Below are 27,198 nucleotides of genomic sequence, written 5' to 3'. Positions count from 1 at the left end.
AACTGTCTCACTTCCAGGTGACATCCTCTCACTTGCTAACGAGGTAAGATTTAGAAGAAGGGGTCCCTGGAGGAGAATGTGAGAGCCTGTGGGATGGATCTGTGTCACTTAGCAACCTTTGGAAAAGTGCTTGTCTCAGTGGATGCCTTGACAACTGCGCTTCAGGGAAGGCGCAGGGGAGGGAGGGAGGGAGGACTGGCCCTTCAGAACGATGCACGCATCCTCAGTGAGGGTTCAAGCAGTGGGGGGTGACATGGTAGCAAGAGGAGACTTGTTAGTAGAATATTATTTGGTTTCTATAGAGGAAAAAAAAAGTCTGCATTAAGATTCCCTTGCTAACAATGTCAAATTGATAAAAATGTATCCTGCTATCAGAATTCATTTTGTAAACATGGCACCTAATAAGTAAGAAAGGAAGTACTAGGAAAACACTTCCTTCAAACTTCCTGAATATCTTCTTTAAACGTGACCTTACGCAGTGCTGAGTGTGGCACAGGACAGAAACACTGAGCAACGTCTGTTCCCTAGAGTAAAGGTGCCAACCTGTGAGGCCGTTGCAGACTGCGTTTCTAAAGAGAGAGACTAGGGGATAGCTGATTATAATAAGTCTCCAGCGATTTGCTCATGCCATGACTGCAGGAGCACCCTCTGCACAATCTTTGGTTCTGCTGAGACCATGGGCCACCTGCAGGTAACACAGGATGGCATAGCCTGAGCCTGCATTCTTCAGAAAGAAATTTGGGTAGGCAAAGGGGGCCTTTCGATGTAGAAGAATGAGGACAATGTTTGCAATGGCTTTTATCCTCAGTTAGTTTAACTGAGTTAAATAATGAATTGGATTTATATGCAGAGAACTATGTTAGCAAAATTCTAATAAAAGCACCCAATTAAAAAAAATGTGCGCAAGATTACAACTCTCCCCCACTCCAAATCCCCTGAATATGAGCACTTCTGGGTGAAGACCTAAAGAAGGAAATGAAGTTCTCTTATATCATCTGGCCAGAGAGGGAATGTTGTTACATTATAATAAATGACATTTTGCATCTGAATGGTAGCATGAACAATTTTAAATTGTTGCCTCAGTCATCATTTTAACTATTTTCCCAAAGTGTCTTCATTATATCTCCCTGGCTGTGAATTCAGAAGGGCAGATATTGTAATCCCTATTCTAAAGATGGAGCTACTGAGGCTTAAAAAGATCAAGTGTCTTACCCAAGGTCACAAGCTCTTCAGCAGCAGGCTGAGGCCACAGCCCAGCTCTCTGATTAGAATGTCCGTCATGAAGGACAAAGGAAGATAATGGCTGGAAGGCCCCAAGTCCAGTGCTGGGTACACAAGAACCCCTGATGTATTTCAGTCCTTGTGATGGTGTTTGTTTCGATGGCTACAGTAGAGTGTACAGTGGACCTGTTTGGCACCATTTCTAACAGGACCCTTGAGACAGCATCGATACAGAGATTTATTGATGTACATCACAGTCCAGGGTCTCTAGGGTGAAATATTCCGTCCCCTCCTTCAGGGCTCGCGACTTCAGCAGCCATGAGTGGTGACCAGGAGATGGCCGCCTTCGGGGAGGCTGCCCCGTACCTCCGCAAGTCCGAGAAGGAGCGCATCGAGGCCCAGAACAGGCCTTTTGACGCCAAGACATCCGTCTTTGTGGTGGAGCCCAAGGAGTCCTTTGTCAAAGGGACGATCCAGAGCAGGGAGGCAGGGAAAGTGACCGTGAAGACTGAAGCGGGAGCGGTGAGTGAAGGCCCAGGAGCCAACAACTGATTTTTTTTTTTTTTTGGTTTGATCACTTGATCAATGCAAATGGTTATCTTTTCTGTTTACTAGACTTTGACAGTGAAAGATGATCAGATTTTCCCCATGAACCCTCCGAAGTACGACAAGATCGAGGACATGGCCATGATGACCCACCTGCACGAGCCCGCCGTGCTGTACAACCTCAAAGAGCGTTACGCAGCCTGGATGATCTACGTGAGTGCCCCCCTCCAGGTGGTCTCTGCCCCCGTCACCTGCACCCACCAGCCTGGCTCTCCCTGAGGTAGAAATGGGCCACACGTGGGGACCCACTCTGCTTTTGCTAGTAGTGTAACTGATTCGAAGGTTCGCTGTTGCTCTTGTAAGGCACAAGCCCACAGCTGGCACGCCTCCTTCAGAGCTGAGCAAGGCCGTCGTCTAGAGCTGAGTCTGCCGCAGGTCCCTCGCACAAGCTTTGGAGCAGCCACCGCTGAGATTTCAGCCACATGCCTACATTTCCACCCCACCTCTGTGTTCAGCAACAGAGCCATCCAGAGAGAAAAGATAAACTTAAGTGGTAGCATTTAAACATGATGTTTTGAAAGACCAAATTTCACCCATTTTCACTCCTTTGAAATAACAGCGACTTGTATCTTGCGTTCTCATCCCTGCTGTGTGATGAAGGAGGGATGAGAACCTCGATGAAGCCTTCCCAGCTTCCCCGGGCAGAGTCGCGCTTCAGTCCTGTTGCTTCTGTCCCTGCACTCACACCGACCAGGCTTTGGGACCCTCGTTCACTAACATGTCTGCCTCCTACATCGACTGTGCACTCCTATGGAACAAGGTCTCCTTTGCGTTTTATTCTGAGTGCCTCGCAGAGGCTGGCATGTGACACACATGCAGTACGTGTCTTCTGACTGAAGTGACCCTGTCACACTGATATTTGGTCTAGTTCAGCCAGTGCTGATACAACGCCTACGCAAACATACCTGGGGTTTAGTCAGTGTCCGTTCTGATTGGTTGGTGCCTGTCCGAGATCAGTTATCAAAGATTTGAAAATCCCTTTATTGTCAACATAATATATAAGGTCTACTGGAAAGTTCTGTCCGTTTTTGGAATAAAACAAAATACAAATTTTTCTTACAGTCAATAAACTTTATTAAATAATATAATTGCCATTATTATTAATGATTTCTTGCCAGCATGAGGGCAATTTGATATCCTATTTTTGAAAAATGTTTTATCTTTTGATGCGAAAAATTGAACCCGTGCTTGTTTGATATCTTCTTCAGTTTTGAATTTTTTGCCCTTCAAAAAATTTTGTAAGGACAAAAACAAGTGATAGTCGGAGGGTGCTAAGTCCGGGGAATATGGTGGATGCGACAGACATGCTTCTGTAGCATTTCTTCCTTGTTGAAATTCGTAAAAATTACAGTGGCGTAAATGAACTTTATCAGTAGCCATGGGTACACTATGGCTTCACACATAAGACTAATGTGAATCAACTTTGTTTTAGTTAATTTGCTACGTCAGTATGTATACATTAAGTGATAAAAATAGAGAGGCACACATGCGCCAAATAAACATGTACTTACGTGTTGAAACTTGTGATAGAAACGGACAGAACTTTCTGGTAGACCTTATATTTACATCATTTCATGTTGTTTCTTTATGATGTAACACTATTTGGCAAATAATTTACTTTTTTAAATGCCTATATCATATTGCTTAAGAAGATTCACCATAGTTCACCCAACCATTCCTGTATTATTGGGCACTTAGGTTGTGTCCAAATTTCTGTTTTAATGAATTTGAACTATCCTAGTGTTATAAAAGTATACATGCCTACTTCCTACAGGATGGCAAAAATAGGTCATATTACACATAAAAGAAATCTTTTTGGAGCTTTTGTTACGTGAAAATCACTGACAAATCCCAACGGTAATAAATGTTTCAATGTCAGTTGTGACCCTTTCCATCAAAGACTTTGCTCCTCACTGTTGAAATGTCCCACTAGAGTTCATGCAGACGCCTTGAGGAGGGAAGGCGTCAGCACCTTAACTGCTTAAAGGGCTCTTTTCAGTTAAAACCCATTCCATAAGTGAATTGTACAAGTCCTAAGAAAGGCTTTTGAGTGGTTATTCTTTCTTCTCCCTTCCCACAGACCTACTCGGGCCTGTTCTGTGTCACCGTCAACCCCTACAAGTGGCTGCCGGTGTACAACCCCGAGGTGGTGGCCGCCTACCGAGGCAAAAAGCGCCAGGAGGCCCCGCCCCACATCTTCTCCATCTCCGACAACGCCTATCAGTTCATGCTGACGGGTGAGCTCAAGGCTTTTGTGTGCATCTTTTGAGAGCACAGCTGTAGGAGAAAGAGACTCTAACCGTCTCCAGACACTCTTTGAGACAGTCACCTTCAGTTGCGGTTGATATATGTGTGAGGAAGACGGTCCAGGGTGGAGGGAGTACAAAAGGTGACTTACAATCTCTGTTACACAATTGCTAATGATCTGTTAAATTTCTGAAAACCAACAGAGGTTGGATAACTTACTTTTGAATAACTCAGAAACAAAATAAGCTGAAACAGAAATATAAACATAACTACATATAGGTATATCACACACATGCACACAGATACACATTCTCTCTCTCACACACACACAATCATGCCACACAAACTGTGTGTCTATTACCAAGAGCCAAGAAACAGAGGAGTAAAATTTGCCTCTTTGGTCTTATCCTCAGGTCTAAACTTACAGTCTTACATTAAGGCTGGCATAAATGCTACTGTCCTTTTCCCAGAGTCAACCTGAACACATCCAGATATTAAGGTGTTTCTGGTATAAAGACAGTTATCCCACGACTCTTCTTCCTACAATACTGTCTCAGCCAGACCAGCCTAAGGCACTATGCACCCTGGGGAGAGGGCTTGAGAGTTCCTCTTCAGGCAGAATAAAACATCAAAACAAACTTCTACCCTTTTCTAAAACCTGATTCTAGCCATGATTACTTTCAAAACTACCACCTGTACTGTATTTACTCTTGTTCACAGGCTAAACTGATCTCCAATGCCTATTTTCCGTCCTTATTTTAAAATGTATTGTGTTTCCATAGATTTTAGTGTCTCCCCGAATGCATCCTCCCCTCCCCCTATTCCCCTCAATTTCTCCCTTGCCCCCTCCCAACAGCTCCCCCTCCCCTTCCCTTCAGGTTTAATTCTGTTCCTCAGTTCACATTGTTCCTTGGATTCCTCAAATGAGTGAGGTCATATGACATTTTTCTTTCTCTGCCTGGCTTATTTCACTCAACATAATAGTTTCCAGGTCCATCCATGTTGTCGCAAGAGTTAATATTTCCTTCTTTGTCATGGCCCCATAGTATTTCATTGTGTATATGTACCACCGCTTTTTAATCCATTCATCCACTGACGGACACTTGGACTGTTTCCAGATCTTTGTTATTGTGAACAATGCTGCCATAAACATGGGGGTGCATTTCTTTTTTTGAATCAGTGATGTGGTGTTCTTGGGATATATTCCTAAAAGTGGGATGGCTGGGTAAAAAGGCAGTTCCATTTTTAATTTTTTGAGGAATCTCCATACTGTTTTCCATAGTGGCTGCACCAATCTGCATTCCCACCAGCAGTGCAGGAGGGTTCCCTTTTCTCAACATCCTCGCCAGCACTTATTCTGTGTTGTTTTGTTGATAAGCGCCATTCTGACTGGTGTGAGGTGGTATCTCATTGTAGTTTTAATTTGCATTTCTTTAATGATTAGTGATGTTGAGCATTTTTTGATCTGTCTATTGGCCATCTGTATGTCCTCTTTGGAGAAGTGTCTATTCATTTTTTTGCCCATTTTTGATTGGATTGTTTGTCTTCCTGGTGTTGAGTTTTACAAGTTCTTTATAAATTTTGGTTATTAACCCCTTATCAGACGTATTGTCGAATATGTTCTCCCATTGTATCGTTTGTCTTTTTATTCTGTTCATCTTGTCTTTAGCTGTACAAAAGCTTTCTAGTTTGATATAGTCCCATTTGTTTATCATGTCTTTTATTTCACTTGCCCATGGAGATAAATCAGCAAATATATTGCTGCGAGTGATGTTGGTAAGCTTACCGCCTATGTTTTCTTCTAAGATGCTTATGGTTTCATGACTTACATTTAAGTCTTTTATCCATTTTGAGTTTATTTTTGTGAATGGTGTAAGTTGGTGGTCTAGTTTCATTTTTTTGCAGGTAGCTGTCCAATTTTCCCAACACCATTTGTTAGAGACTGTCTTTACTCCATTGTAAGCTCTTACTTCCTTTGTCAAATATCAGTTGTCCATAAAAGTGTGGGTTTATCTCTGGGTTCTCTGTTCTGTTCCATTGATCTATATGCCTGTTCTTATGCCAGTACCAGGCTGTTTTGAGTACATGGCCTTGTAGTATAACTTGATATCCGGAAGTGTGATACCTCCCACTTTATTCTTTCTTTTCAAGATTGCTGAGGCTATTCGTGTTCTTCTTTGGTTCCATATAAATTTTTGGAATATGTGTTCTATATCTTTGAAATATGTCATTGGTATTTTAATTGGTATTGATTTGAATTTATAAATTGCTTTGGCTAATTAATACAGACATTTTAATGATGTTTACTCTTCCTAACCATGAACACAGTATATGCTTCCACTTGTTTGTATCTTCCTTGATTTCTTTTATCAATGTTTTATAATTTTCCAAGTACAAGTCTTTAACCTCCTTGGTTAAATTTACTCCTAGGTACTTTATTTCTTTTGTTGCAATAGTGAAGGGGATTGTTTCCTTAATTTCTCATTCTGACTGTTCATTGTTGGTCTATAAAAATGCCTCTAATTTCTGTGTATTAATTTTATACTCTGCCACCTTGCTGAATTCATTTATCAGGTCCAGTAGTTTTTTGACTGAGACCTTAGGGTTTTCTATATACAGTATCATATCATCTGCAAATAATGATAGTTTTACTTTTTTTTTTTCCAATTTGGATGTCTTTTATTTCTTCTTCTTGTCTGATTGCTGTAGCTAGGACTTCCAGTACTATGTTGAATAAGAGTGGTGAAAGGGGGCACCCCTGCTTTGTTCCTGATTTTAATTTTCGCCCATTAATTATGATGTTGGCTATGGGTTTGTCATAGATGACCTTTATCATGTTGAGGTATGTTCCCTGTATTCCCACTTCAGTCCTTCTTTTACCTACAATAAATATGCCATTAACTTGTCATCTAAATCCAGCCCAAGCCCACTTCTGATATATATTGAGTGGTATAGAGAGAAAGTCTAGTGCTTCCTTGCAGTGCTCTGCGTGACTTGTTGCGTGTATGTTAAATCGGGTAGGGGTGATGGGAGCTGTAGGGACCAGGAGAGAAGAGTGCTAAAAAGGTAGCAGACCTACAGCCCATCAAGCCCTAGGAAACACTGAAGAATCATAAGTCTGAAAAATATTAAGTTTGTTCCACTTGACTTTACTTACTAGTTACAAATATATATATATTTGTAAATATATATATATATATATATATATATATATATATATATATATATATATATAAAACAGTATTAAATGTTTATAATTTCTCTTTTGCAGACCGAGAGAACCAGTCAATCCTGATCACGTAAGTAGATGTTATACTTTCTTTTCATGCTGAGATGCCACCAGCTTGGGGACCACATTATACTTAGTTTCTGTTTGACAGCGGAGAATCCGGTGCAGGGAAGACTGTGAACACCAAGCGTGTCATCCAGTACTTTGCAACAATTGCAGTTACTGGAGACAAGAAGAAGGAAGAAGCTCCTACAGGCAAAATGCAGGTGAGTCTGAGGCCCAGCGTCAGAATCCAGACTGTCCAGGCTCTCAGGAAGCCTGGGCCCCGGATGAGCACTGCTCCTGTTTGTGCAGGGGACGCTGGAAGATCAAATCATCAGTGCCAACCCCCTCCTGGAGGCCTTTGGCAACGCCAAGACTGTGAGGAATGACAACTCCTCCCGCTTCGTAAGTCTCTTGGTCACAGAAGCATTTTCTCGGCCCTTAAATGTCAGAGAAAGAGTGTCTGAATGATTATTTCAATCTCATCAGTCTTGTGAGCTTCGAGCTTTGTACATAACATCATCTTTTTCACTTGCAAGGGTAAATTCATCAGAATCCACTTCAGTACCACAGGGAAGCTGGCTTCTGCTGATATTGAGACATGTGAGTAACAGGACCTGCTAAATAGAGTCCAAGAATGACAAATGATGGTTTGGAGGAACATCTTGCAGCTCCTGCTGAGCCTGGAGCCTGTGAAACACCAGCCTGCTGCCAAACGTGCCCACAGTTAATGCCAATCTTACCCATAGTCCTCAGTGACTTTATCCACGTCAGTCATGAACTAATGATTCTGTAGTAGCTGCCAAGAGCTGTTGGGCCTGTCTGAATTATTCCAGCCTCAGAACAAATTTCAATTATTTTCTAAGAAAAAATAACACCAGGGGTAAATGAGTTGCCTGTGGGTTGAGTTTGTGTGATTAGTTCCTAGTCTGAGCCTTGATAAATTTCACTTTAGAGTCCCTAAGCACCCCGGGGGAGAGAGTGGCTACCAAGAATCAATTATATTCCATAAAGGAAGGATCTTCTGTAGGGGAAAGTGTTATGCCTTGGGCCAGCATGCCTTATTCTTTCCAGAGCTGGTAAGAGCTCTGCCACTGTCGAGATGTAAGATGTGCTATTTCATAGGAACATTTGGCTGAAATCTGAAGATGCCAACATGATTTAGCTAATGACCCCAAGTGCCAAAGTCACTCTAGGAGCTTCACAATTCCCCGCTAATCCGATGTCTACTTTCCACGGCAGATCTTCTTGAGAAGTCCAGAGTCACTTTCCAGCTAAAGGCGGAAAGAAGTTACCATATTTTTTATCAGATCATGTCAAACAAGAAGCCAGATCTAATTGGTAAGAAAGAATTTAAATTTATAAACTAGGAGCTAATAGTTTTATTAACATCTTTTAATGCAAAATGTATCCCTTGAATTCTGTGTACCCAGAAATGCTCCTGATCACCACCAACCCATACGACTATGCCTTCGTCAGTCAGGGGGAGATCACGGTCCCCAGCATCGATGACCAGGAGGAGCTGATGGCCACTGATGTAAGTTACACATGCAGCTTTGTAACATACATTATGTTTTGGAATGACAACAGCACCTTGTTGTATGTGTGTGATTAAGAATGTAGTGTAGCCTGACCTGTGGTGACATAGTGGATAAAGCGTCCACCTGGAAATGCTGAGGTCACCGGTTTGAAACCCTGGGCTTGCCTGGTCAAGGCGCATATGGGAGTTGATGCTTCCAGCTCCTCCCCACCTTCTCTCTCTGTCTCTCTCTCCTCTCTCCCTCACTGTGTCTCTCTCTTCCTTTCTCTCTCCTCTCTAAAATGAATAAATTTTAAAAAAATGTAGTGTAAATTCTCCTAAGTAGATCTGTGTCTCCTGCCCCAACTCTCCTCTCATCCATCCTGATAGAGCGCCATCGACATCCTGGGCTTCACCGCTGATGAAAGAGTGTCCATCTACAAGCTCACAGGGGCAGTGATGCATTATGGGAACATGAAATTCAAGCAGAAGCAGCGAGAGGAGCAGGCCGAGCCGGACGGCACTGAAGGTACCACATGGAGGTCCATCTGGGCTTAAGAAGACAATCTAGGCAACAAAACGCCCATTCCTTTACAGCGGGGCTTCTCATGGGTACATACTGATTACTGTAGGGATGCTGGGTGCACAGAGGTCATGTTGGGCACCTGACTTGTGTCTCTGCAGTGGCTGACAAGGCAGCCTATCTCCAGGGTCTGAACTCTGCCGACCTGCTCAAAGCCCTCTGCTACCCCAGGGTCAAGGTCGGCAATGAGTACGTCACCAAAGGCCAGACTGTAGAGCAGGTAGGTGCATCATTTAAATTACTACTAAGGATGCAAGCATTGGACAGTTCTCTAATCACCTCAAGAGATATATTTTGTCTTTCAAGGTTTACAATGCAGTTGGCGCACTGGCCAAAGCCGTCTACGAGAAGATGTTCCTGTGGATGGTCACCCGCATCAACCAGCAGCTGGACACCAAGCAGCCCAGGCAGTACTTCATCGGGGTCTTGGACATCGCGGGCTTTGAGATCTTTGATGTGAGTAGTTTGGGTAAATGTCTGGCCTCAAAAACAAAAAGCCCTTCCACATAGTGTTTGCTTTGCTGAATCCACACTGAAATCCCCCAGCTCACCCAAACGGCTCTTGTTTGAAACACCCAGTTCAACAGCCTGGAGCAGCTGTGCATCAACTTCACCAACGAGAAGCTGCAACAGTTTTTCAACCACCACATGTTCGTGCTGGAGCAGGAGGAGTACAAGAAGGAAGGCATCGAGTGGGAGTTCATCGACTTCGGGATGGACCTGGCCGCTTGCATTGAGCTCATCGAGAAGGTCTTCCTGTTATACATTTCAAAAACCATATTTGGTGGCAACTAAATTATTAATTGTATCTTATTTTAATTCTATTCCCAAAGAAAAATGTTTAAACAGGGGAACTTCTTGTGTGGTCTTATTTCTTGTAGCCGATGGGCATCTTCTCCATCCTGGAGGAGGAGTGCATGTTCCCCAAGGCCACGGACACCTCCTTCAAGAACAAGCTGTATGAACAACATCTTGGAAAGTCCGCCAACTTCCAGAAGCCCAAGGTCGTCAAGGGCAAGGCCGAGGCTCACTTCTCCCTGGTGCACTACGCGGGCACCGTGGACTACAACATTACCGGCTGGCTTGACAAGAACAAGGACCCCCTGAACGAGACCGTGGTCGGGCTGTACCAGAAGTCTGCACTGAAAACTCTAGCCTTCCTCTTCTCTGGGGCTCAAACTGCTGAAGCAGGTATGGGTCAACAATTCCAACACTTATAAGATGTGTTGTTAGATTGAGGCTGGTGATCTCACAGCGGTGGCCTAAGGACTCCAGGCTAAAGCCTTTGGGTCTCCAGGTTTTGAGTAAGTAGTCTGCATTGTAATTATACAGCTATGGCTCCTGTCAACACTCATAGAAGCCCTACTGCAAAGGGTCAGGGAGGAGCTCTAAGGATCTCAACCAAAGAAGAGCCTAGGCCTCCATGATTCTCTCCTGCTTTCTCTCCACATCTGCTGGATTCTCAGTATCTAGGCATGTTGAAGGCAATACAATGACAAACTTCTGCCTCTCAGTTATAGCTTCTATTGATGATGTTGACATTATAGTGTTCCCAAATGTCCTAATATTGAAGAGTCCATTTCTATACTGTGAGAAGAATGCCCTTCATTTCATTTCCTAGTGGAGAAAAAAAAAAACTCCCAGAAAAGTGAATGCACATTTAGTTAGCATGTAAGATTCATTCTCAATCAGAGAGGCCAGTGGCAAAAAAATGTTCATTTCAGCATAGAAATCCGCAAATAGGGAAGAAATAGCCCTGTTGATTCAAAACTGTATTTGAGCCCTGGCCAGTTGGCTCAGCAGTAGAGCATTGGCCCAATGTGTGGAAGTCCCAGGTTCGATTCCCAGCCAGAGCACACAGGAAAAGCATCCAGCTGCTTCTCTACCCTTCCCCCTCTCCTTTCTCTCTATCTCTCTTCCCCTCTTGCAGTCAAAGCTCCATTGGAGCAAAGTTGGCCCAGGCACTGAGGATGGCTCCATGGCCTCTGTCTCAGGTGCTAGAATAGCTCCGGTTGCAACCGAGCAATGTCCCAGATGGGCAGAGCATCGCCCCCTAGTGGGCATGCCAGGTAGATCATGTCGGGCACATGCGGGAGTCTGTCTCTCTGCCTCCCTGCTTCTCACTTCAGAAAAACACAAACAAACAAAAAACAAAAAATCACAAAACACTGTATTTGAATGACATCATTTCTCATATTTTCCTCAGAGGCAAGTGGCGGTGGTGGCAAGAAAGGCGGCAAGAAGAAGGGCTCTTCCTTCCAGACGGTGTCCGCCCTCTTCAGAGTAAGGAAGACTGCTCGCAACGCCGCCCACACTCCCCAGTGACTTCGCAAAGTTGTTTTCAGAATCACAAGTCGCTTAGAAAAGGGCTGACATTAACTCATGACTTCTGTTAAACTAGCTTTGGAGAGAGAAGAGCTTGAAATTACTCGGGAGTTATTAGCTCATCCTTCTGTCATGTTAAGCCAAATAGCATACAATATTTTATAGGAAATCTGATAAAACTTAATACTCTGACATTCATAATTTAGTTGAATCATAAAAATAAGCAATGACATGTCCTCAGAGAGACAAAATAATCAGTAAGACTAATAAAAATCTAACCACTAGCCTACACAAAGCCTAATATGGTATCCTTGTTCTTAATCTGGTTAATTCCCAATTATAACTGGTCAAACTGTTTCCTTTACAGACAATATTTATTTCCTAAACATTGATGTAGTTGGAAAGGGGGAACCATATATTAATAGAAAAAAGTTCAGATGTGGTTCAGGCTTGTGTTGCCTTATTTGGAAAACCATGGAGTTTAGTAGAAGACAGTATGATCATTTAGTATGGGAAGGCAATGGACTTGTATGTGGGTGGCCAGGGGAAGGAAGAAAGACAGTACTTGTATACAATAAAAAGAATCATGTGTCAGGCTCTTTATATGTATAACTCCTGCCCACTTACGAGGCCACAGCTATCCCTCAGCAGAAGCATATCAAGATGGCGGGGGTGGGAAGAGAAAAGCCTCCCCACTGGCCACTCAACTCAACCACAGACACTGATTTTATAAACGCTCAAACCACGTCGAACACCGGAGATAACAGGACTGTTCTTGGTTTCACAGGAGAATCTGAACAAGCTGATGACCAACCTGAGGAGCACCCACCCCCACTTTGTACGCTGCATCATCCCCAACGAGACCAAGACTCCCGGTAAGAGAGCTCTGACATCACACAGGCTCCAGCGCGCTTGCTCTGGACCAGGAGATGAGGCGTGCTATTGTTCCTTTCAGGGGCCATGGAGCACGAGCTTGTCCTGCACCAGCTGAGGTGTAACGGGGTGCTGGAGGGCATCCGCATCTGCAGGAAGGGCTTCCCCAGCAGAATCCTGTATGCAGACTTCAAGCAGAGGTCAGACACTCCTGATTGTGCTGTATCGTAAAGTGTTAGTATAAATATGTTTAATGCAAGCAGAAACAATTTTGTGAAAATATGCCTCTATTTGTTTTTAATTTTCCACACAAAGTAAGAACTTATAAGCCTCAAAGCATCTTTAAAATCTAGATATACGACATATTGAGCATTCTATATATTTTTAATTGAATTTGCCAACCTTTTGGGTCAGCTCATCAATATATATATATATTTATTTTGATAATTATGAATACTACCAGTTTTTATTTGTATTATTCTCCTTTAATCCTTACAAAACCTCAGCAGAGGCAGGTACTACCAATACCTCATTTTGTAGACAAATAAACTGAGGTGAAAAGAAATTAGGTTACTTACCCAAAGTCCCATGGGTACTACGTGGCTGAGTTCAGAATTGTCCCACACATTCTCTGTCACTTCTTTTGCATCTCCACCTTTTCCTCTCACACATTAGTTTCCCAGAACCATGTTACAACAGCCCCTCAGTCCTCCTTTCTCCTCCCTGGAGATGGATAAATCCATCCTGAGACTCAAACGAGAGGCAGAGTGGACCAGGGTTGGGGGACGCGGTGGGGAGCTGGTCTCTCCCAGCCTGGGTGTGGGGGAACTGACTGAGAGCTCCACGGTCACGACCTAAAGCCTTTCTCCATTGGCCGCGAGGTGCTCAGAGCAGTACCTCATACCTACAGCGTACTTCCTACCAGAGTCCTCAGTGAAAATGTGCTTTCGTGGACTCAAGCTCTTACAAAGCAAGTGCATCAAACAAGGATAACATGCTGCATTTTACTGGTCACCTAGACCTTAATGCACAAGATGGTAAGAGTCCTTTCTGAGAACGAGGTCTGATGAGGCAGAAAGGAAAGTTACAACTACACAGGAAGGTAAAATGGAATAAAAACAGTCAATGTTAGATTAACAATCCATGTATACAATATTTTTCCTGCGAACAAAATATAATAATACTTTTTTTTAACTTTAATTTTTTGATGGATCATTTAGTGTTGAACTACTATTAGTGTCATCAGTAAACCCAGTTAAAAAAAAACTATTTACTTAAACAGATACAAGGTATTAAATGCAAGTGCCATCCCTGAAGGACAATTCATTGACAGCAAGAAGGCATCTGAGAAGCTGCTTGGGTCCATCGATGTTGACCACACCCAGTATAAATTTGGTCACACCAAGGTAATCTTCTCCAAAGCCAACCTGCTGCTATTCCTGTCCCTTTGAAGCTGATGCAAAGTTTCTGACCCACAACCCTGCCCATGCGCAGGTCTTTTTCAAAGCTGGTCTTCTGGGGCTCCTAGAGGAGATGCGAGATGACAAGCTGGCCCAGCTGATTACCCGAACCCAGGCCAGGTGCAGGGGGTTCCTGGCGAGAGTGGAGTACCAGAAGATGGTGGAGAGAAGGTATTAATAGGGATACTTGACTGAACTCCATCAGCCTAAGCCTTGTAATTCTGATTCCTGTGATAACCTGACTTCGAAATTTTCCATTCCTATCACAGAGAGTCCATCTTCTGCATCCAGTACAACGTCCGTGCCTTCATGAATGTCAAGCACTGGCCCTGGATGAAGCTCTTCTTCAAGATCAAGCCCCTGCTCAAGAGTGCGGAGACCGAGAAGGAGATGGCCACCATGAAGGAGGAGTTTCAGAAAACCAAAGAAGAACTTGCCAAGTCGGAGGCGAAAAGGAAGGAACTGGAGGAAAAGATGGTCACTCTCTTAAAGGAGAAAAATGACTTGCAGCTCCAAGTCCAGTCTGTAAGTAGTAGTATTATCCTGGGTACTGTCACTCAAGACGTAACCGCTAGAACTCTGGTCACTAGCACTGTTAGTTGGGTAGTCAGTGCGGGAGACGCTCACTGTAGGGAGAAAGTGAAAGCATTCTGACTGTACCACTAAAGTCTATGCATTCCGTCATCTCCCAGTCAACATCCCCGAAACAGCACCAAGGCAATGAGGTAGAGCCGAGGTGCAGTGTCGTCTCTATTTTACACATTTCATCAAACGATAGGAGTTATGACTTATTTTCCCTTTGAAGACAGTCCTTGAAACTGATTTTAATAAGACATTGCCCCAAATAAAATACTAAGGGGAAGATAGCATGGAGAGAGTCATTTTTCCTCCAAAACTCCTTTTAAGTCCTAGATGTCCATGGGTCTTAAATCACGACATGTACAGCTGACAAATGGCAGTATGCTACATCAAACTTTATTGAGTTGTCGCTTGTTAATGACCTCCAAAACTCAGGCTTTCTCTTTCCGGTCCCGCTCCACATCTGCCCATCATGTCACGCCCAGATTGCTGCAGTAACCCCTAAGTTGCTCACTGCCTGGACCCCAACTCACTCTCCCTCCACCCTGGCTGTTCAGTGTGCACCCCTGAACTGATTAATCCTTTTCAAACTGTTTCCATCAACTTCGATATTAATTTTTAAGACTGCTTTTTCATTTTATTTGAATCGAATTGGTCTGGTATAATTTACTCATCACAGAATCATATATTTCTTCCATTGATTAAGATTGTTCTTTTCTGTCAAGTTGGGGGGGGGGGTGTATAACAACCTCTTCTTCTAGATTACAGAAGGAAAAAGAGTTTTTTTTCTGTCCTCTTCAAATCTATCCTGATTTTTTCTTTTGTCCCTAAAGAATTAGAATATATACACACACACACACACACACACATACATACACACACACACATATACATACACACACACACACACATACTAGATGGCTATATGGCTATATGCAGCACATTTTATTCTTTTATGTGCTCAAAGGCTGATAGGGAGGCTCATTGATAAATGCATATATCAATTTCTCTCTCATTTCCTGTATACCCCCACCCTTCTTAAGTGCAAACACAGCAGGTTGCCAGGAATTTCTTGACTTTATGCCTTAACTTGACTTTAGAGCAGGCCAGGACCATCCCACAGCCCCACAGAGAGACCGAGTTTAGCAGCAGCTGCATCCTGCATTTCTCCTGCTGGAATGTCTTCTTCCCTCCTGCTTCTCCACCCAATAAATGATTTCTGGAGCCTAAATCCAACCCATCTGCCAAGGCCCAACTCGAATGCCCTTTCATTCACAAAACCATCTCTAATAGCACTTCTCTGAACTCTTATGTCCCTAATCGCCTTCTGAATTAATGGTATCATTTGGGTAATATGCTTTAAAATCTATTGTAGAATACAGTGGGCCCTTCATATCCACGGGTTCCTTATCTGTGTATTTAATCAACTGTAAATTGAAAATATTTTTTAAAATGTTGTATTATTTCTGACATGCACTATATAGCTAGGCCTATGATTGTAGTGTCTGTGCTGACTGCGTACGGACTTTTTTCTTGTCATTATTGCCCAAACAATATAGCGCTTAGTTACATAGCAGTTACACTGTATGAGGCATTATAAGTAATCTAGAGATTATTGGAAGTCTGTGAGAGGATGTTCATAGGTTATATGCAAAACACTGCAATTTTATGTAAGGGACTTGAGCATCCTGGGTTTTTGGTATCTGTGAGGGGATCCTGGAACCAATCCCCCGGGGATACCAAAGGCATAGGGTCTATCTTCCAAAGGAACAGGATAATATCTGTCATGTTTTATTTTCCATAGTATCCTGCCTTGCACACAGCAGATGGTTCATGAAAGTTTAAATTCAAAAAACAAACAACAGAAATTTCCACTGTGATCATTAGAAATACTTAATTATTTCTTCCCAATTTTGATTTTGTTTTCAAATCAAGGAAGCTGAAGCTTTGGCTGATGCAGAGGAAAGGTGTGACCAGCTGATCAAAACCAAAATCCAGCTGGAGGCCAAAGTCAAAGAGGTGACCGAGAGAGCAGAGGACGAGGAAGAGATCAACGCGGAGCTGACGGCCAAGAAGAGGAAGCTGGAGGACGAGTGCTCAGAACTGAAGAAGGACATCGACGACCTGGAGCTGACCTTGGCCAAGGTTGAGAAGGAGAAGCATGCCACAGAGAACAAGGTGTGAAAGTATACAAGAGAGGTTTATGTTGTTGTTATTATTATTATGGAATATAATAATAATATGGAATCCACCAAAATATAGCCTGTAATGCAAAGTATTTTCACTTCCTAAGGTGAAAAACCTCACAGAAGAGATGGCAGGCCTGGATGAAACCATCGCCAAGCTGACCAAGGAGAAGAAGGCCCTCCAAGAGGCCCATCAGCAGACCCTGGACGACCTGCAGGCAGAAGAGGACAAAGTCAACACCCTGACCAAAGCTAAAACCAAGCTAGAGCAGCAAGTGGATGATGTAAGTCTAGGATTAACAAGAAAACTAGTATTTTTAAAGGAGGTTAAGGAAATCTTTTGACTCCACATTATTTATGTTTAGCTGGAAGGGTCCTTAGAGCAAGAAAAGAAACTCCGCATGGACCTAGAAAGGGCTAAGAGGAAACTTGAAGGTGACCTCAAGTTGGCCCAGGAGTCCATAATGGACATTGAAAATGAGAAACAGCAACTTGATGAAAAGCTCAAAAAGTAAGTATGAAAGAATTACTTACGAACTTCTTTCCAGTGGTGGGTGTAGACTCAATTGTTATCCTTTGCTACTTTTCTAACAGGAAGGAGTTTGAAATGAGCAATCTGCAAAGCAAGATTGAGGACGAGCAGGCCCTGGGGATGCAGCTGCAGAAGAAGATCAAGGAGTTACAGGTAACACGGGGTTTCCCTCAGGGCGACAGAACGGGCGGAATCACTAGCACGGGCTGAGCATGTGTATTTCATCGCGCCCAGGCCCGCATCGAGGAGCTGGAGGAGGAGATCGAGGCGGAGCGGGCCTCCCGGGCCAAAGCCGAGAAGCAGCGCTCCGACCTGTCCCGGGAGCTGGAGGAGATCAGCGAGCGGCTGGAGGAAGCCGGCGGGGCGACCTCTGCCCAGATCGAGATGAACAAGAAGCGGGAGGCCGAGTTCCAGAAAATGCGCCGGGACCTGGAGGAGGCCACCCTGCAGCACGAGGCCACGGCGGCCACCCTCCGGAAGAAGCACGCGGACAGCGTGGCCGAGCTCGGGGAGCAGATCGACAACCTGCAGAGGGTCAAGCAGAAGCTGGAGAAAGAGAAGAGCGAGATGAAGATGGAGATCGACGACCTGGCCAGCAATGTAGAAACAGTTTCTAAAGCCAAGGTAGGTACAGCAGAGTCTGGGAAACTGTTTATTAACAACACTAAGCCTTTATGTAAACGTCATAGTTTGCACAGGGCACTTTACAAAAATTACCATATTTTTTTGCTCCATAAGACGCACCTGACCGTAAGACGCACCTAGGGTTTTAAGGAGGAAAATAAGAAAAAATATATTCTGAACCAAATGGTGTGTTAAAATATTTAATAAAATATACCACAATAATATTTCAACAATGTAAACTCAACAGCAGTATTATTAACAAAGGAGAAGAGACTTTAAGGTTCAAATACTCTCCTAGTTGTCCAGGAACCCGCAGCAGCTAAAAAAAAAAAAAAAAAAAAAAAAAAAAGATTCACTCCATAAGAAACACATGGGCATTTCCCCCTCCACTTTTAGGGGAAAAAAGTGTGTCTTATGGAGCGCAAAATACGGTATGTCATTTGTTCTGTGTGATAGTCCAGGTTAGTAAGAAAGACATTAATATTTGTAATACTTCCACTGAACATAGGAAGAAACTGAAATCAAAGAAGGTAAGCACACGGGCCGCACGACACCATTATTACCGTAGTTTTTGCTCCATAAGACGCACCTGACCATAAGACGCACCTGACCATAAGACACACCTAGGGTTTTAAGGAGGAAAATAAGAAAAAAAAATATTCTGAACCAAATGGTGTGTTAAAATATTTAATAAAATACCATATTTTTTTGCTCGATAAGACTCACAGGCATTTTCCACTCCACTTTTGGGCCAAAAAAAGTGTGTCTTACAGAGCGAAAAATACGGTAAGATAAAAGCTCCCACTTGAACGTCGGTCATCTGTGTTCTCTAGGTCTCCGGTTCAACACAGTTCTCCAACCTTCTCAGTTATGCAGTTAGAAAAGTGTCACTCTACATAAAGCCAGCAAAAATTTTATAAATGTGCTTTTAAAAAATACACCATAAATTTCTTGGAAAATCTTGTTAGAGCATCACCTTAAATTTTTTATAATAGTGACACTGCTTCATGATGAGCTATTTAAAAATCCCAACATATAGTTTCAACTTAGGACAGTAATCATAAAATACAAAGAAAAAATTTCATCTATATCATACCTAGAGAGAAGAGAGAATTTATTTCCCGTGTCCAAATAGATCCTTTGGTTCTAGACGAAAGGGTAGCTAGCGCCGCATCACGTTCACACGCCCCTGCGTCCCCCGCTGGCTCCCTCTCGCACAGGGCAACCTGGAGAAGATGTGCCGTACACTGGAGGACCAGCTGAGCGAGCTGAAGTCCAAGGAGGAGGAGCAGCAGCGGCTCATCAACGACCTCACGGCGCAGCGCGGCCGCCTGCAGACGGAATCCGGTAACTGCCTCCCCCGGTCAGGCCCAAGAGTGCGGGGATGTGGTTACGAAAGAACGACTGATTCGGTGATGGGAAAGCCTAACTAAAGCAGCTCCGCCCACGGGTGACTCACCAACCAGCTCAGGCTCTCAGCCCGCTTGCACGGTCACGTGGGGACAATGGTGAAGGGGAGGACTTTGCTGGGACAGGAACAGGCTGTGTGCTCCAGAAAGGCCGTGAGCACGTGGCCGCATGGAGAGGTCGCGTGGAGTAAGGATCGCTCGAGCGTGGGCTCTGGGCTTCTGTTCCCGAGCCCGCTTCTTTTTATCCGTATTGTAGCGAAGCGATTGATTCCTGAGAGGGCGGAGGGGAACCCCGTCTCTGGCAAGTGGTAGGAAACGGGGACTGGGCCTTCTTTGAACATTCTCGCCAGGTTTTACGCCTTACGACCCTTCAAGAGTAAGTTACGAAGAAAACAGAGAGTTGCATTTCTTTGTTCAGATTAATATGTAAGTTTCACCATAGAAATCAGAAATTTAACATTAAGCATGAAGATGTCAACAAATAAGTCAATCATTTGAGCACTCAATTGGGTGGTGCAGTTAAAAGTAAAAATTTATTTCTAATGTGGGCTTGCAAAGTTTTTCTTCCCTATGAAAACATTGCTGTTTCTTCTGCCTCTTTCTCAGGTGAATTTTCACGTCAGCTGGATGAGAAGGATGCTCTGGTGTCTCAGCTGTCCAGGGGCAAACAAGCATTCACTCAACAGATTGAGGAATTAAAGAGGCAGCTGGAAGAGGAGATAAAGGTAACTGTTACAAGACTCATCCCCCTCCCATGATCTTGACCTTAATTGGAGTCCATTGCATCAACTTGTTAAAGGCTTTAAACCTTAGTAATTAATCATTGAAATATCCAGTACAATAGAGATGGGACTATTTCCCCAGGCCAAGAACGCGCTGGCCCACGCCCTGCAGTCCTCCCGCCACGACTGTGACCTGCTGCGGGAACAGTACGAGGAGGAGCAGGAGTCCAAGGCCGAGCTGCAGAGGGCAATGTCCAAGGCCAACAGTGAGGTTGCCCAGTGGAGGACCAAGTATGAGACGGACGCCATCCAGCGCACGGAGGAGCTGGAGGAGGCCAAGTACGTGCACAGACACTAGAGAACATGCAGAGAACTCTGCACATTGAATCAGAGAGACGCAACCCTTGATGAGTCCGTGAATTAGTCCCAAACGCTCATGAATTAACTCCTAGTTGCCAGGCACTCCGAAAAGACATGAATAAAGACCTCTGAAAAGACATGAATAAAACAAGCATGATCTCTTCCCTCCTTGCCTAAAATCTAATTAAGGAAATAAAGAAAAACAAATAATGATACAGATAATTAGGCCTTAGTGCTGTTGGTCAAGTATACGGACCTCATTGCTGCTTCAAGAGTTTGCTCTTGCTGGTCCCTCTGTCTAGAACACTACTGCAGACCTCCCCCTAGATCACTCTCTGACTTCTTCTAGATCTTGACTCAAACGTCACCTCCTCAGAGGGGCCTTCCCTGACTACCTAGAATAATCGCTCATCCCTCACTCTTTGTTCTTCTTCATTGCACTTGTATCAGCAATATGTTATTATGCATCTTCTCACTTGCTTATTGCTCATCTTACTTGATGGGAAGCGTCATGAGACGAGGACCTTTTCTGTCCTGTTCACTGCTGTGTACCCAGTGTCGGAGCTCATCAATTATTTGTCACATGAATGAATGGATAGTTTGAACATGAATATTATTAACATAAGGTTTCCATTAACTATCAATGCAGGAATAGTTCGCATTCTTGTTTTGGTTTCCTTCTCTCTACAAACATATATAATCTTCAAGGAAGAAGCTGGCCCAGCGTCTGCAAGCGGCCGAGGAGCACGTGGAAGCCGTGAATGCCAAGTGTGCCTCCCTGGAGAAGACCAAGCAGCGGCTCCAGAACGAGGTGGAGGACCTCATGCTGGATGTGGAAAGGACCAACGCCGCCTGCGCCGCCCTGGACAAGAAGCAGAGGAACTTCGACAAGGTGCTGTCTGCGGAAGTTTCTGCTCTCCGCCGTTTCCCTCTCGCCTCTACCGCCTGTGACCATCCATGATTTTTCAGGTCCTCTCAGAATGGAAACAGAAGTATGAGGAAACCCACGCTGAGCTCGAGGCCTCCCAGAAGGAGTCCCGCTCTCTCGGCACCGAGCTGTTCAAGATGAAGAACGCCTACGAGGAGTCCTTGGATCAGCTGGAAACTTTGAAACGGGAGAACAAAAACTTGCAGCGTGAGTCCCTTTCACTTACAGTAGTATCCATGCCTTATGGGGACCTTTCTTGTGTCCTCCGTCTGACCAAATCTTTACCCAAACAACAGAGGAGATCTCTGACCTCACGGAGCAGATCGCAGAAGGAGGCAAACGGATCCACGAACTAGAGAAAGTCAAGAAGCAAGTTGAACAAGAGAAGTGTGAGCTTCAGGCAGCTTTAGAGGAAGCAGAGGTACGAGTCCAACTGTGCGTGCGTTACAAACACATCCAGAAAAGAATTAGGCTCCCCCACAGATTAAATAGAAAGATAAAAAGCACAAAATCTGTGAAAGAATAGGTTGCAGAAAAACTTCCAAATGTTCCCATTCCCTGCTAATGTCCCTCTTGCTGTCATTAGGCGTCTCTTGAGCACGAGGAAGGAAAGATCCTTCGCATCCAGCTGGAGTTGAACCAAGTCAAGTCTGAGATTGACAGGAAAATTGCTGAAAAGGACGAGGAAATTGACCAGCTGAAGAGAAACCACATCCGAGTGGTGGAGACCATGCAGAGCGCCCTGGACGCCGAGATCAGGAGCAGGAACGACGCCATCAGGATCAAGAAGAAGATGGAGGGGGACCTGAATGAAATGGAGATCCAGCTGAACCACGCCAACCGCATGGCAGCAGAGGCCCTGAGGAACTACAGGAACACCCAGGGCATCCTCAAGGTCAGCGGGTCAGCAGAGGGTCCCGGGCCCGCTGGGGAGACCGGAGCCCTGAGAAAAAGATTTCTCAAGGGTCCTTCGTTCCATAGGACACCCAGCTGCACCTGGACGACGCGCTCCGGGGCCAGGAGGACCTGAAGGAGCAGCTGGCCATGGTGGAGCGCAGAGCCAACCTGCTGCAGGCCGAGATCGAGGAGCTGCGGGCCACTCTGGAGCAGACGGAGAGGAGCAGGAAGATAGCCGAGCAGGAGCTCCTGGACGCCAGCGAGCGCGTCCAGCTCCTGCACACCCAGGTGAGATTCAGCACGAAGAACTCGCCTTTAATAAATGCCTACATGTGCCAGAAACTATAAGCTTAAATCTATATTTGGCAGGCAGGTTTTATTCTTCTATCAAGTTTTCACAGTATTACTGAGACATCTGTGGCTCTTTTATTTTGCATAAGCATTGATTCACTTCCTATAATATTCCAAGGCTGCCCAGGCTATTTTGTGTTAATATCTTTATTGATTCTGGTTATCAATACTGACAGTTTTATTATGGCAAAATGGAATGTTTGAATGTTTGTTATAATTTTATGTCTGTGAATGGTCTCAGTGGTAAATGGCAATTATGAAATTATAGAGTTACTTGGTATAGTTATGAACTATGTACTTGTAGATGCTGAATATTCTATAACATTTCTATTTTATTTAATTGTACAATGTGACAAAATAGTACTAAAGGGTATTTGACTTGCAAATTTTTATCTGAAATTTAAGGGGGAAAAAAAGCTACCACTAAGTTCCTAGGTAACATGATAAAAAATTTATAACTTACTTTTAACCAGAACACCAGCCTGATCAACACCAAGAAGAAGCTGGAGACAGACATCTCCCAGATCCAGGGCGAGATGGAGGACATCGTCCAGGAAGCCCGCAACGCAGAAGAGAAGGCCAAAAAGGCCATCACTGACGTGAGCAAGACGAGCGTTTGCTTTACTAATACACATGGCTACCTGCCATTGCCAGGCTTCCTTATTTTCTTGATCTCCTTACTAATCAGGCGGCCATGATGGCCGAGGAGCTGAAGAAGGAGCAGGACACCAGCGCCCACCTGGAGCGGATGAAGAAGAACCTGGAGCAGACGGTGAAGGACCTGCAGCACCGTCTGGACGAGGCGGAGCAGCTGGCCCTGAAGGGCGGGAGGAAGCAGATCCAGAAACTGGAGGCCAGAGTAGGTCTCTCCATATGCATTTCCATTTGCCCCCAGTGCCTCATTGGATCCAAGTTCTTACGAGCCTATTTATTCACAGGTGCGTGAGCTAGAAGGAGAGGTTGAAAGTGAGCAGAAGCGCAATGTTGAAGCCGTCAAGGGTCTGCGCAAACACGAGAGGAGAGTGAAGGAGCTCACCTACCAGGTAGAGCAGTCATTTTTATCAGTTAAGCTCTCCTCTCTAAATATGTGAAACACTCATCTGCCATGATACAACAGTCATGTATTTTAGAAAGAAAGCTCTATTTGTTTTGTAATTTTTTTCAGACGGAAGAAGATCGGAAAAATATTCTCAGACTTCAGGATTTGGTAGACAAACTTCAGGCAAAAGTGAAATCTTATAAGAGACAAGCCGAGGAGGCTGTAAGTATTCCTAAGATAGAAGGGAAGAGACAAGGCACCTGTTACTCCATGTAGTAAGCAAGCTATTTGCTTTAGAAAGACCATGCGCTTCTTAAAAACTTTTCTTCCCTTTTATACTTGTTTCTTATTATTTATAATATTAATAGCTTGGTTTTTAAAGTCAATCTTCAGATATCAAAAAAATTCAAAACAGAAATGATACAGGCCACATTTTCTAGCCACAGTGTGACGAATTTGTAAAGTGATGGGAAATATAAACAAAAATGGGATTCTCAAATGCTTAAACATTAAAAAGCTAACTCTCCTAAGTATTTTTGGGTTAAATTGGAAGTAAAAAGCATAATTTCTGAATTATCAATTATAAATAACATTTCAAGGAAGATGCTATTTTTTACACATTTATAAAATATAGTTAAAGCTGTCCTTGGAGGACAATTCATTGCTTCATATGCTTTTGTTAGGAATCAAAAATAAAAATAAATGAATTAAACTGACATTCCAATAAATAAGTAATAATAATGAAAGTAAAAGGTACAGATAAAGATAGAAACGGATAAATTAGAGTAGTGGTTTCCAGCCACCAATCCATGGTCCACCAGTGGTTAACTCTTTCTCAAATCTGCACAAAATTTCTGGCTGAGCAGTGGCTGAAAAACACTGAATTAGGTATACTATATTCTAATTTGCTAATTTCAGTAATATCTGATCATTTCTAAGGAGTTAATATAATAATAGTAATAAAATAAATATGCTTATATCTAGCTTGAGGAAAAAGAGGAAGAAAATATAAACTCTCAATATTAGAAATTAGAAAGTTGACAAGCCATACAAGTAGGTTTACATTTTTAAAATGTAAAACATAAACCTGTCAACAAAGTTGAAATCTAAAAAAATTGGTGATTTCAATAGAAGAATTATAAATTAGTAAATTGGTTGAATAAGTTATTTCAGATTTACTTACTTCTGAAAATGAACTCAGATCCAGGTAGGTCTTTTAAAACTTTAAGTAACAGATAATCCCTAAGCTATGTAAGCTGTTGCAGAGCATGGGAAAAGATGGAGAGATTTCCAAATTACTTTAAGAAGCACATAACCCTCATACCAAAACCTGTTCAAGCAAGAAAAGGGGGAAAAAACTAAAGGCAGTTTTGCAGTTTTATTGATGAGTGTAATTATAGTAAAAATAAATCACCAAAGTGCTGAAATACTTATTTTATTCAGGGGATTTCCCATCAGTGATTAAATAGGCTCAATTTCTACAATGGAAGGACTACTAATATTAGGAAATCTGTCAATAGAATCATTACAGCCAAAACAGGAGAAAAAACGTGATTATATTGAAATATGACAAAATAGTATATTATAAAATCCAACAATTTTTCAGTTTAAAGAAACTATTCAGAAACTCATCCTTACTATGGCAAAGAATAGTTAACTCCAGCAGTCACCTTATAGTAAGCATTGGCAAAAATGACTTTAAAATTCTTGACTTTTTCTCTGCTCTTACACTTTTTTTTACACTATTTATGGTCTGCATCTTTTAGTGTGTTCTGGTTGCAAGAATACAAATGTGATTATTTATGAGAAATCAAGTCCCAAATAGACCATAAAGTTAATTTCAATGATAAGCAGAACCCAGGATACAAGTCCTTTCTTCCCTTAGGCTTACGGAGCCCAGGAAAATGCACAGCAGATTGTAAGGGTTCCTTATAATTCCGTCTTTATTTTCAGGAGGAACAATCGAACACAAATCTCGCTAAATTCCGCAAGCTCCAGCACGAGCTGGAGGAGGCGGAGGAGCGGGCCGACATCGCCGAGTCCCAGGTCAACAAGCTGCGGGTGAAGAGCCGCGAGGTGCACACAAAGATCGTCAGTGAAGAAGAGTGATCGGGCCCTGATGCTGTGGAGTGACTGAAGAGAGGCACAGAATGTGAAGTCTTTGGTCATGTCTATCTGTAACTATTGTCCGTTCCACCCTGTTGCAAAGGAAATAAAGAGCATAGGGTGCTTTGCAAACAGTATCCTTAGACTGGTCTGTTCTCTCTCCTAAACTGACCTCAAAGCTCGAATAATCACAAGGTTATAAACAGTCACATTTGACCTACCTCCAAGCAGTAGTTACGTATCCCCTTTGATTTTAGGTCTGTAGTAATATAATAGTACTTTGAGACGATACAGTTGTCACTTATTAGGGAAGCCAGTTCTGATGAACAGAAATCTGCAAGTCATTTGTATGTCTCTAACCTTTTATAATAATGGGGTATAGTAGGATCTTAGAAAGCTCTTGCTCCAGGGGAATATTATTCCTATTAGGGATAGGAACCTAATTTTCCAAGTCTGTGCTATAAGCTCATATAGGGGATCCAGAATGAATATGTAATTAGCTCTCCTTGCCTAACAACTGTTATCAAGAATCCAAATCCAAAATATTATTATTAGCATATAAAGGTTTTTATCATAATACCAACAGACTGTACAGTCAGAGTGTGTGTACTGAGTTATGAGTATGACTTAAAAAAAGCTGTGACCTCCCTGTTAGAGAGGTTGCAGAGTGGCTATTAAGTTTGGATACAAAGAGAATATTATTCTATATATTTTAATATAATATCAATATGCTATTTATTAGCCTATGTTTCCAGACTTGGTAGCCTCCTGTGTAACCAATAAAATGTGAATCTCAAAATAGATTATTTAAATATATATGCAACACACATTATGATGAGTATGAGTTTGGTGCAAAAACCGGATTTGGTAGCATTCTTACTTACTCAGAGTTTTCCTAGAGGATCGATTTTTTTAAAAACTGTATTCAGTTAAGATCCACAGCCAAAAATATAACCTTCCTGGACAGCATAAAGGAGAAGCGAAAGGGTGTATTGGTTTAAATGGCATGTGAGATTATCATCACTTGGGAGTGCAGGCGCCGGTGAGCAGGTGATTAGGGTTCACACTGCCACACTGGCCTTAGGAAGGGGTGGTACTGCCCTTCCCACTGCATTGGCCTCACTTTTTGTTCCCACATCACCTGTAGATGCTACGTGCCTCATAACTTGGCAATAATGACCAAAAGTGATGTCTTACTTTCTATTTCTTGAAAAATCTATCCAGAACAGGTCAAAAAGCTCTTAAAATTCCCACCGAATCCCTTTGAGACATTATTAAAATGTCTTCTCTTCCTTACCCACATTTTCCAGATACCTGATTAAAAAAACAGTGGATGTGTAAGAAAATAAAATGATGTACC

General features: G+C 43.1%; 1 protein-coding gene across 1 annotated transcript; it reads left to right on the top strand.

Moving 5' to 3' along the window:
* On the top strand, positions 1 to 25,965 carry LOC136392598 (myosin-2). Its single transcript, XM_066364882.1, has 39 exons — positions 1 to 43; positions 1,520 to 1,743; positions 1,837 to 1,980; positions 3,908 to 4,064; positions 7,346 to 7,373; positions 7,455 to 7,569; positions 7,658 to 7,750; positions 7,885 to 7,948; positions 8,588 to 8,686; positions 8,779 to 8,882; positions 9,255 to 9,393; positions 9,549 to 9,667; positions 9,754 to 9,903; positions 10,027 to 10,197; positions 10,329 to 10,638; positions 11,654 to 11,730; positions 12,560 to 12,647; positions 12,728 to 12,845; positions 13,928 to 14,051; positions 14,140 to 14,276; positions 14,375 to 14,630; positions 16,620 to 16,862; positions 16,978 to 17,154; positions 17,236 to 17,381; positions 17,465 to 17,555; positions 17,637 to 18,026; positions 19,247 to 19,373; positions 20,042 to 20,160; positions 20,300 to 20,496; positions 21,226 to 21,409; positions 21,487 to 21,652; positions 21,742 to 21,866; positions 22,032 to 22,340; positions 22,427 to 22,630; positions 23,167 to 23,292; positions 23,382 to 23,552; positions 23,632 to 23,736; positions 23,859 to 23,954; positions 25,686 to 25,965. The coding sequence occupies exons 2-39, from the start codon at positions 1,540 to 1,542 to the stop codon at positions 25,839 to 25,841; spliced, it is 5,829 nt and encodes a 1,942-aa protein (XP_066220979.1). The 5' UTR covers positions 1 to 43; positions 1,520 to 1,539; the 3' UTR covers positions 25,842 to 25,965.
* Positions 25,966 to 27,198: the final 1,233 nt, after the last annotated feature.

This window comes from Saccopteryx leptura, chromosome 2 (assembly GCF_036850995.1).
Source record: "Saccopteryx leptura isolate mSacLep1 chromosome 2, mSacLep1_pri_phased_curated, whole genome shotgun sequence".
NCBI lineage: Eukaryota > Metazoa > Chordata > Mammalia > Chiroptera > Emballonuridae > Saccopteryx > Saccopteryx leptura.
Note: the sequence above shows the minus strand (reverse complement) of the source record. Positions and strands in the feature narration are given on the sequence as shown.

What these genes read in the sequence shown, in the direction of transcription:
- LOC136392598 (XM_066364882.1), top strand. Translation starts at nt 1,540, where the DNA reads ATGAGTGGTGACCAGGAGATGGCCGCCTTCGGGGAGGCTGCCCCGTAC. An exon ending in CAGAAGATGGTGGAGAGAAG is followed by an intron (nt 14,277 to 14,374) that starts GTATTAATAGGG and finishes TTCCTATCACAG; the next exon opens with AGAGTCCATCTTCTGCATCC. An exon ending in TAGAGCAGCAAGTGGATGAT is followed by an intron (nt 17,155 to 17,235) that starts GTAAGTCTAGGA and finishes ATTTATGTTTAG; the next exon opens with CTGGAAGGGTCCTTAGAGCA.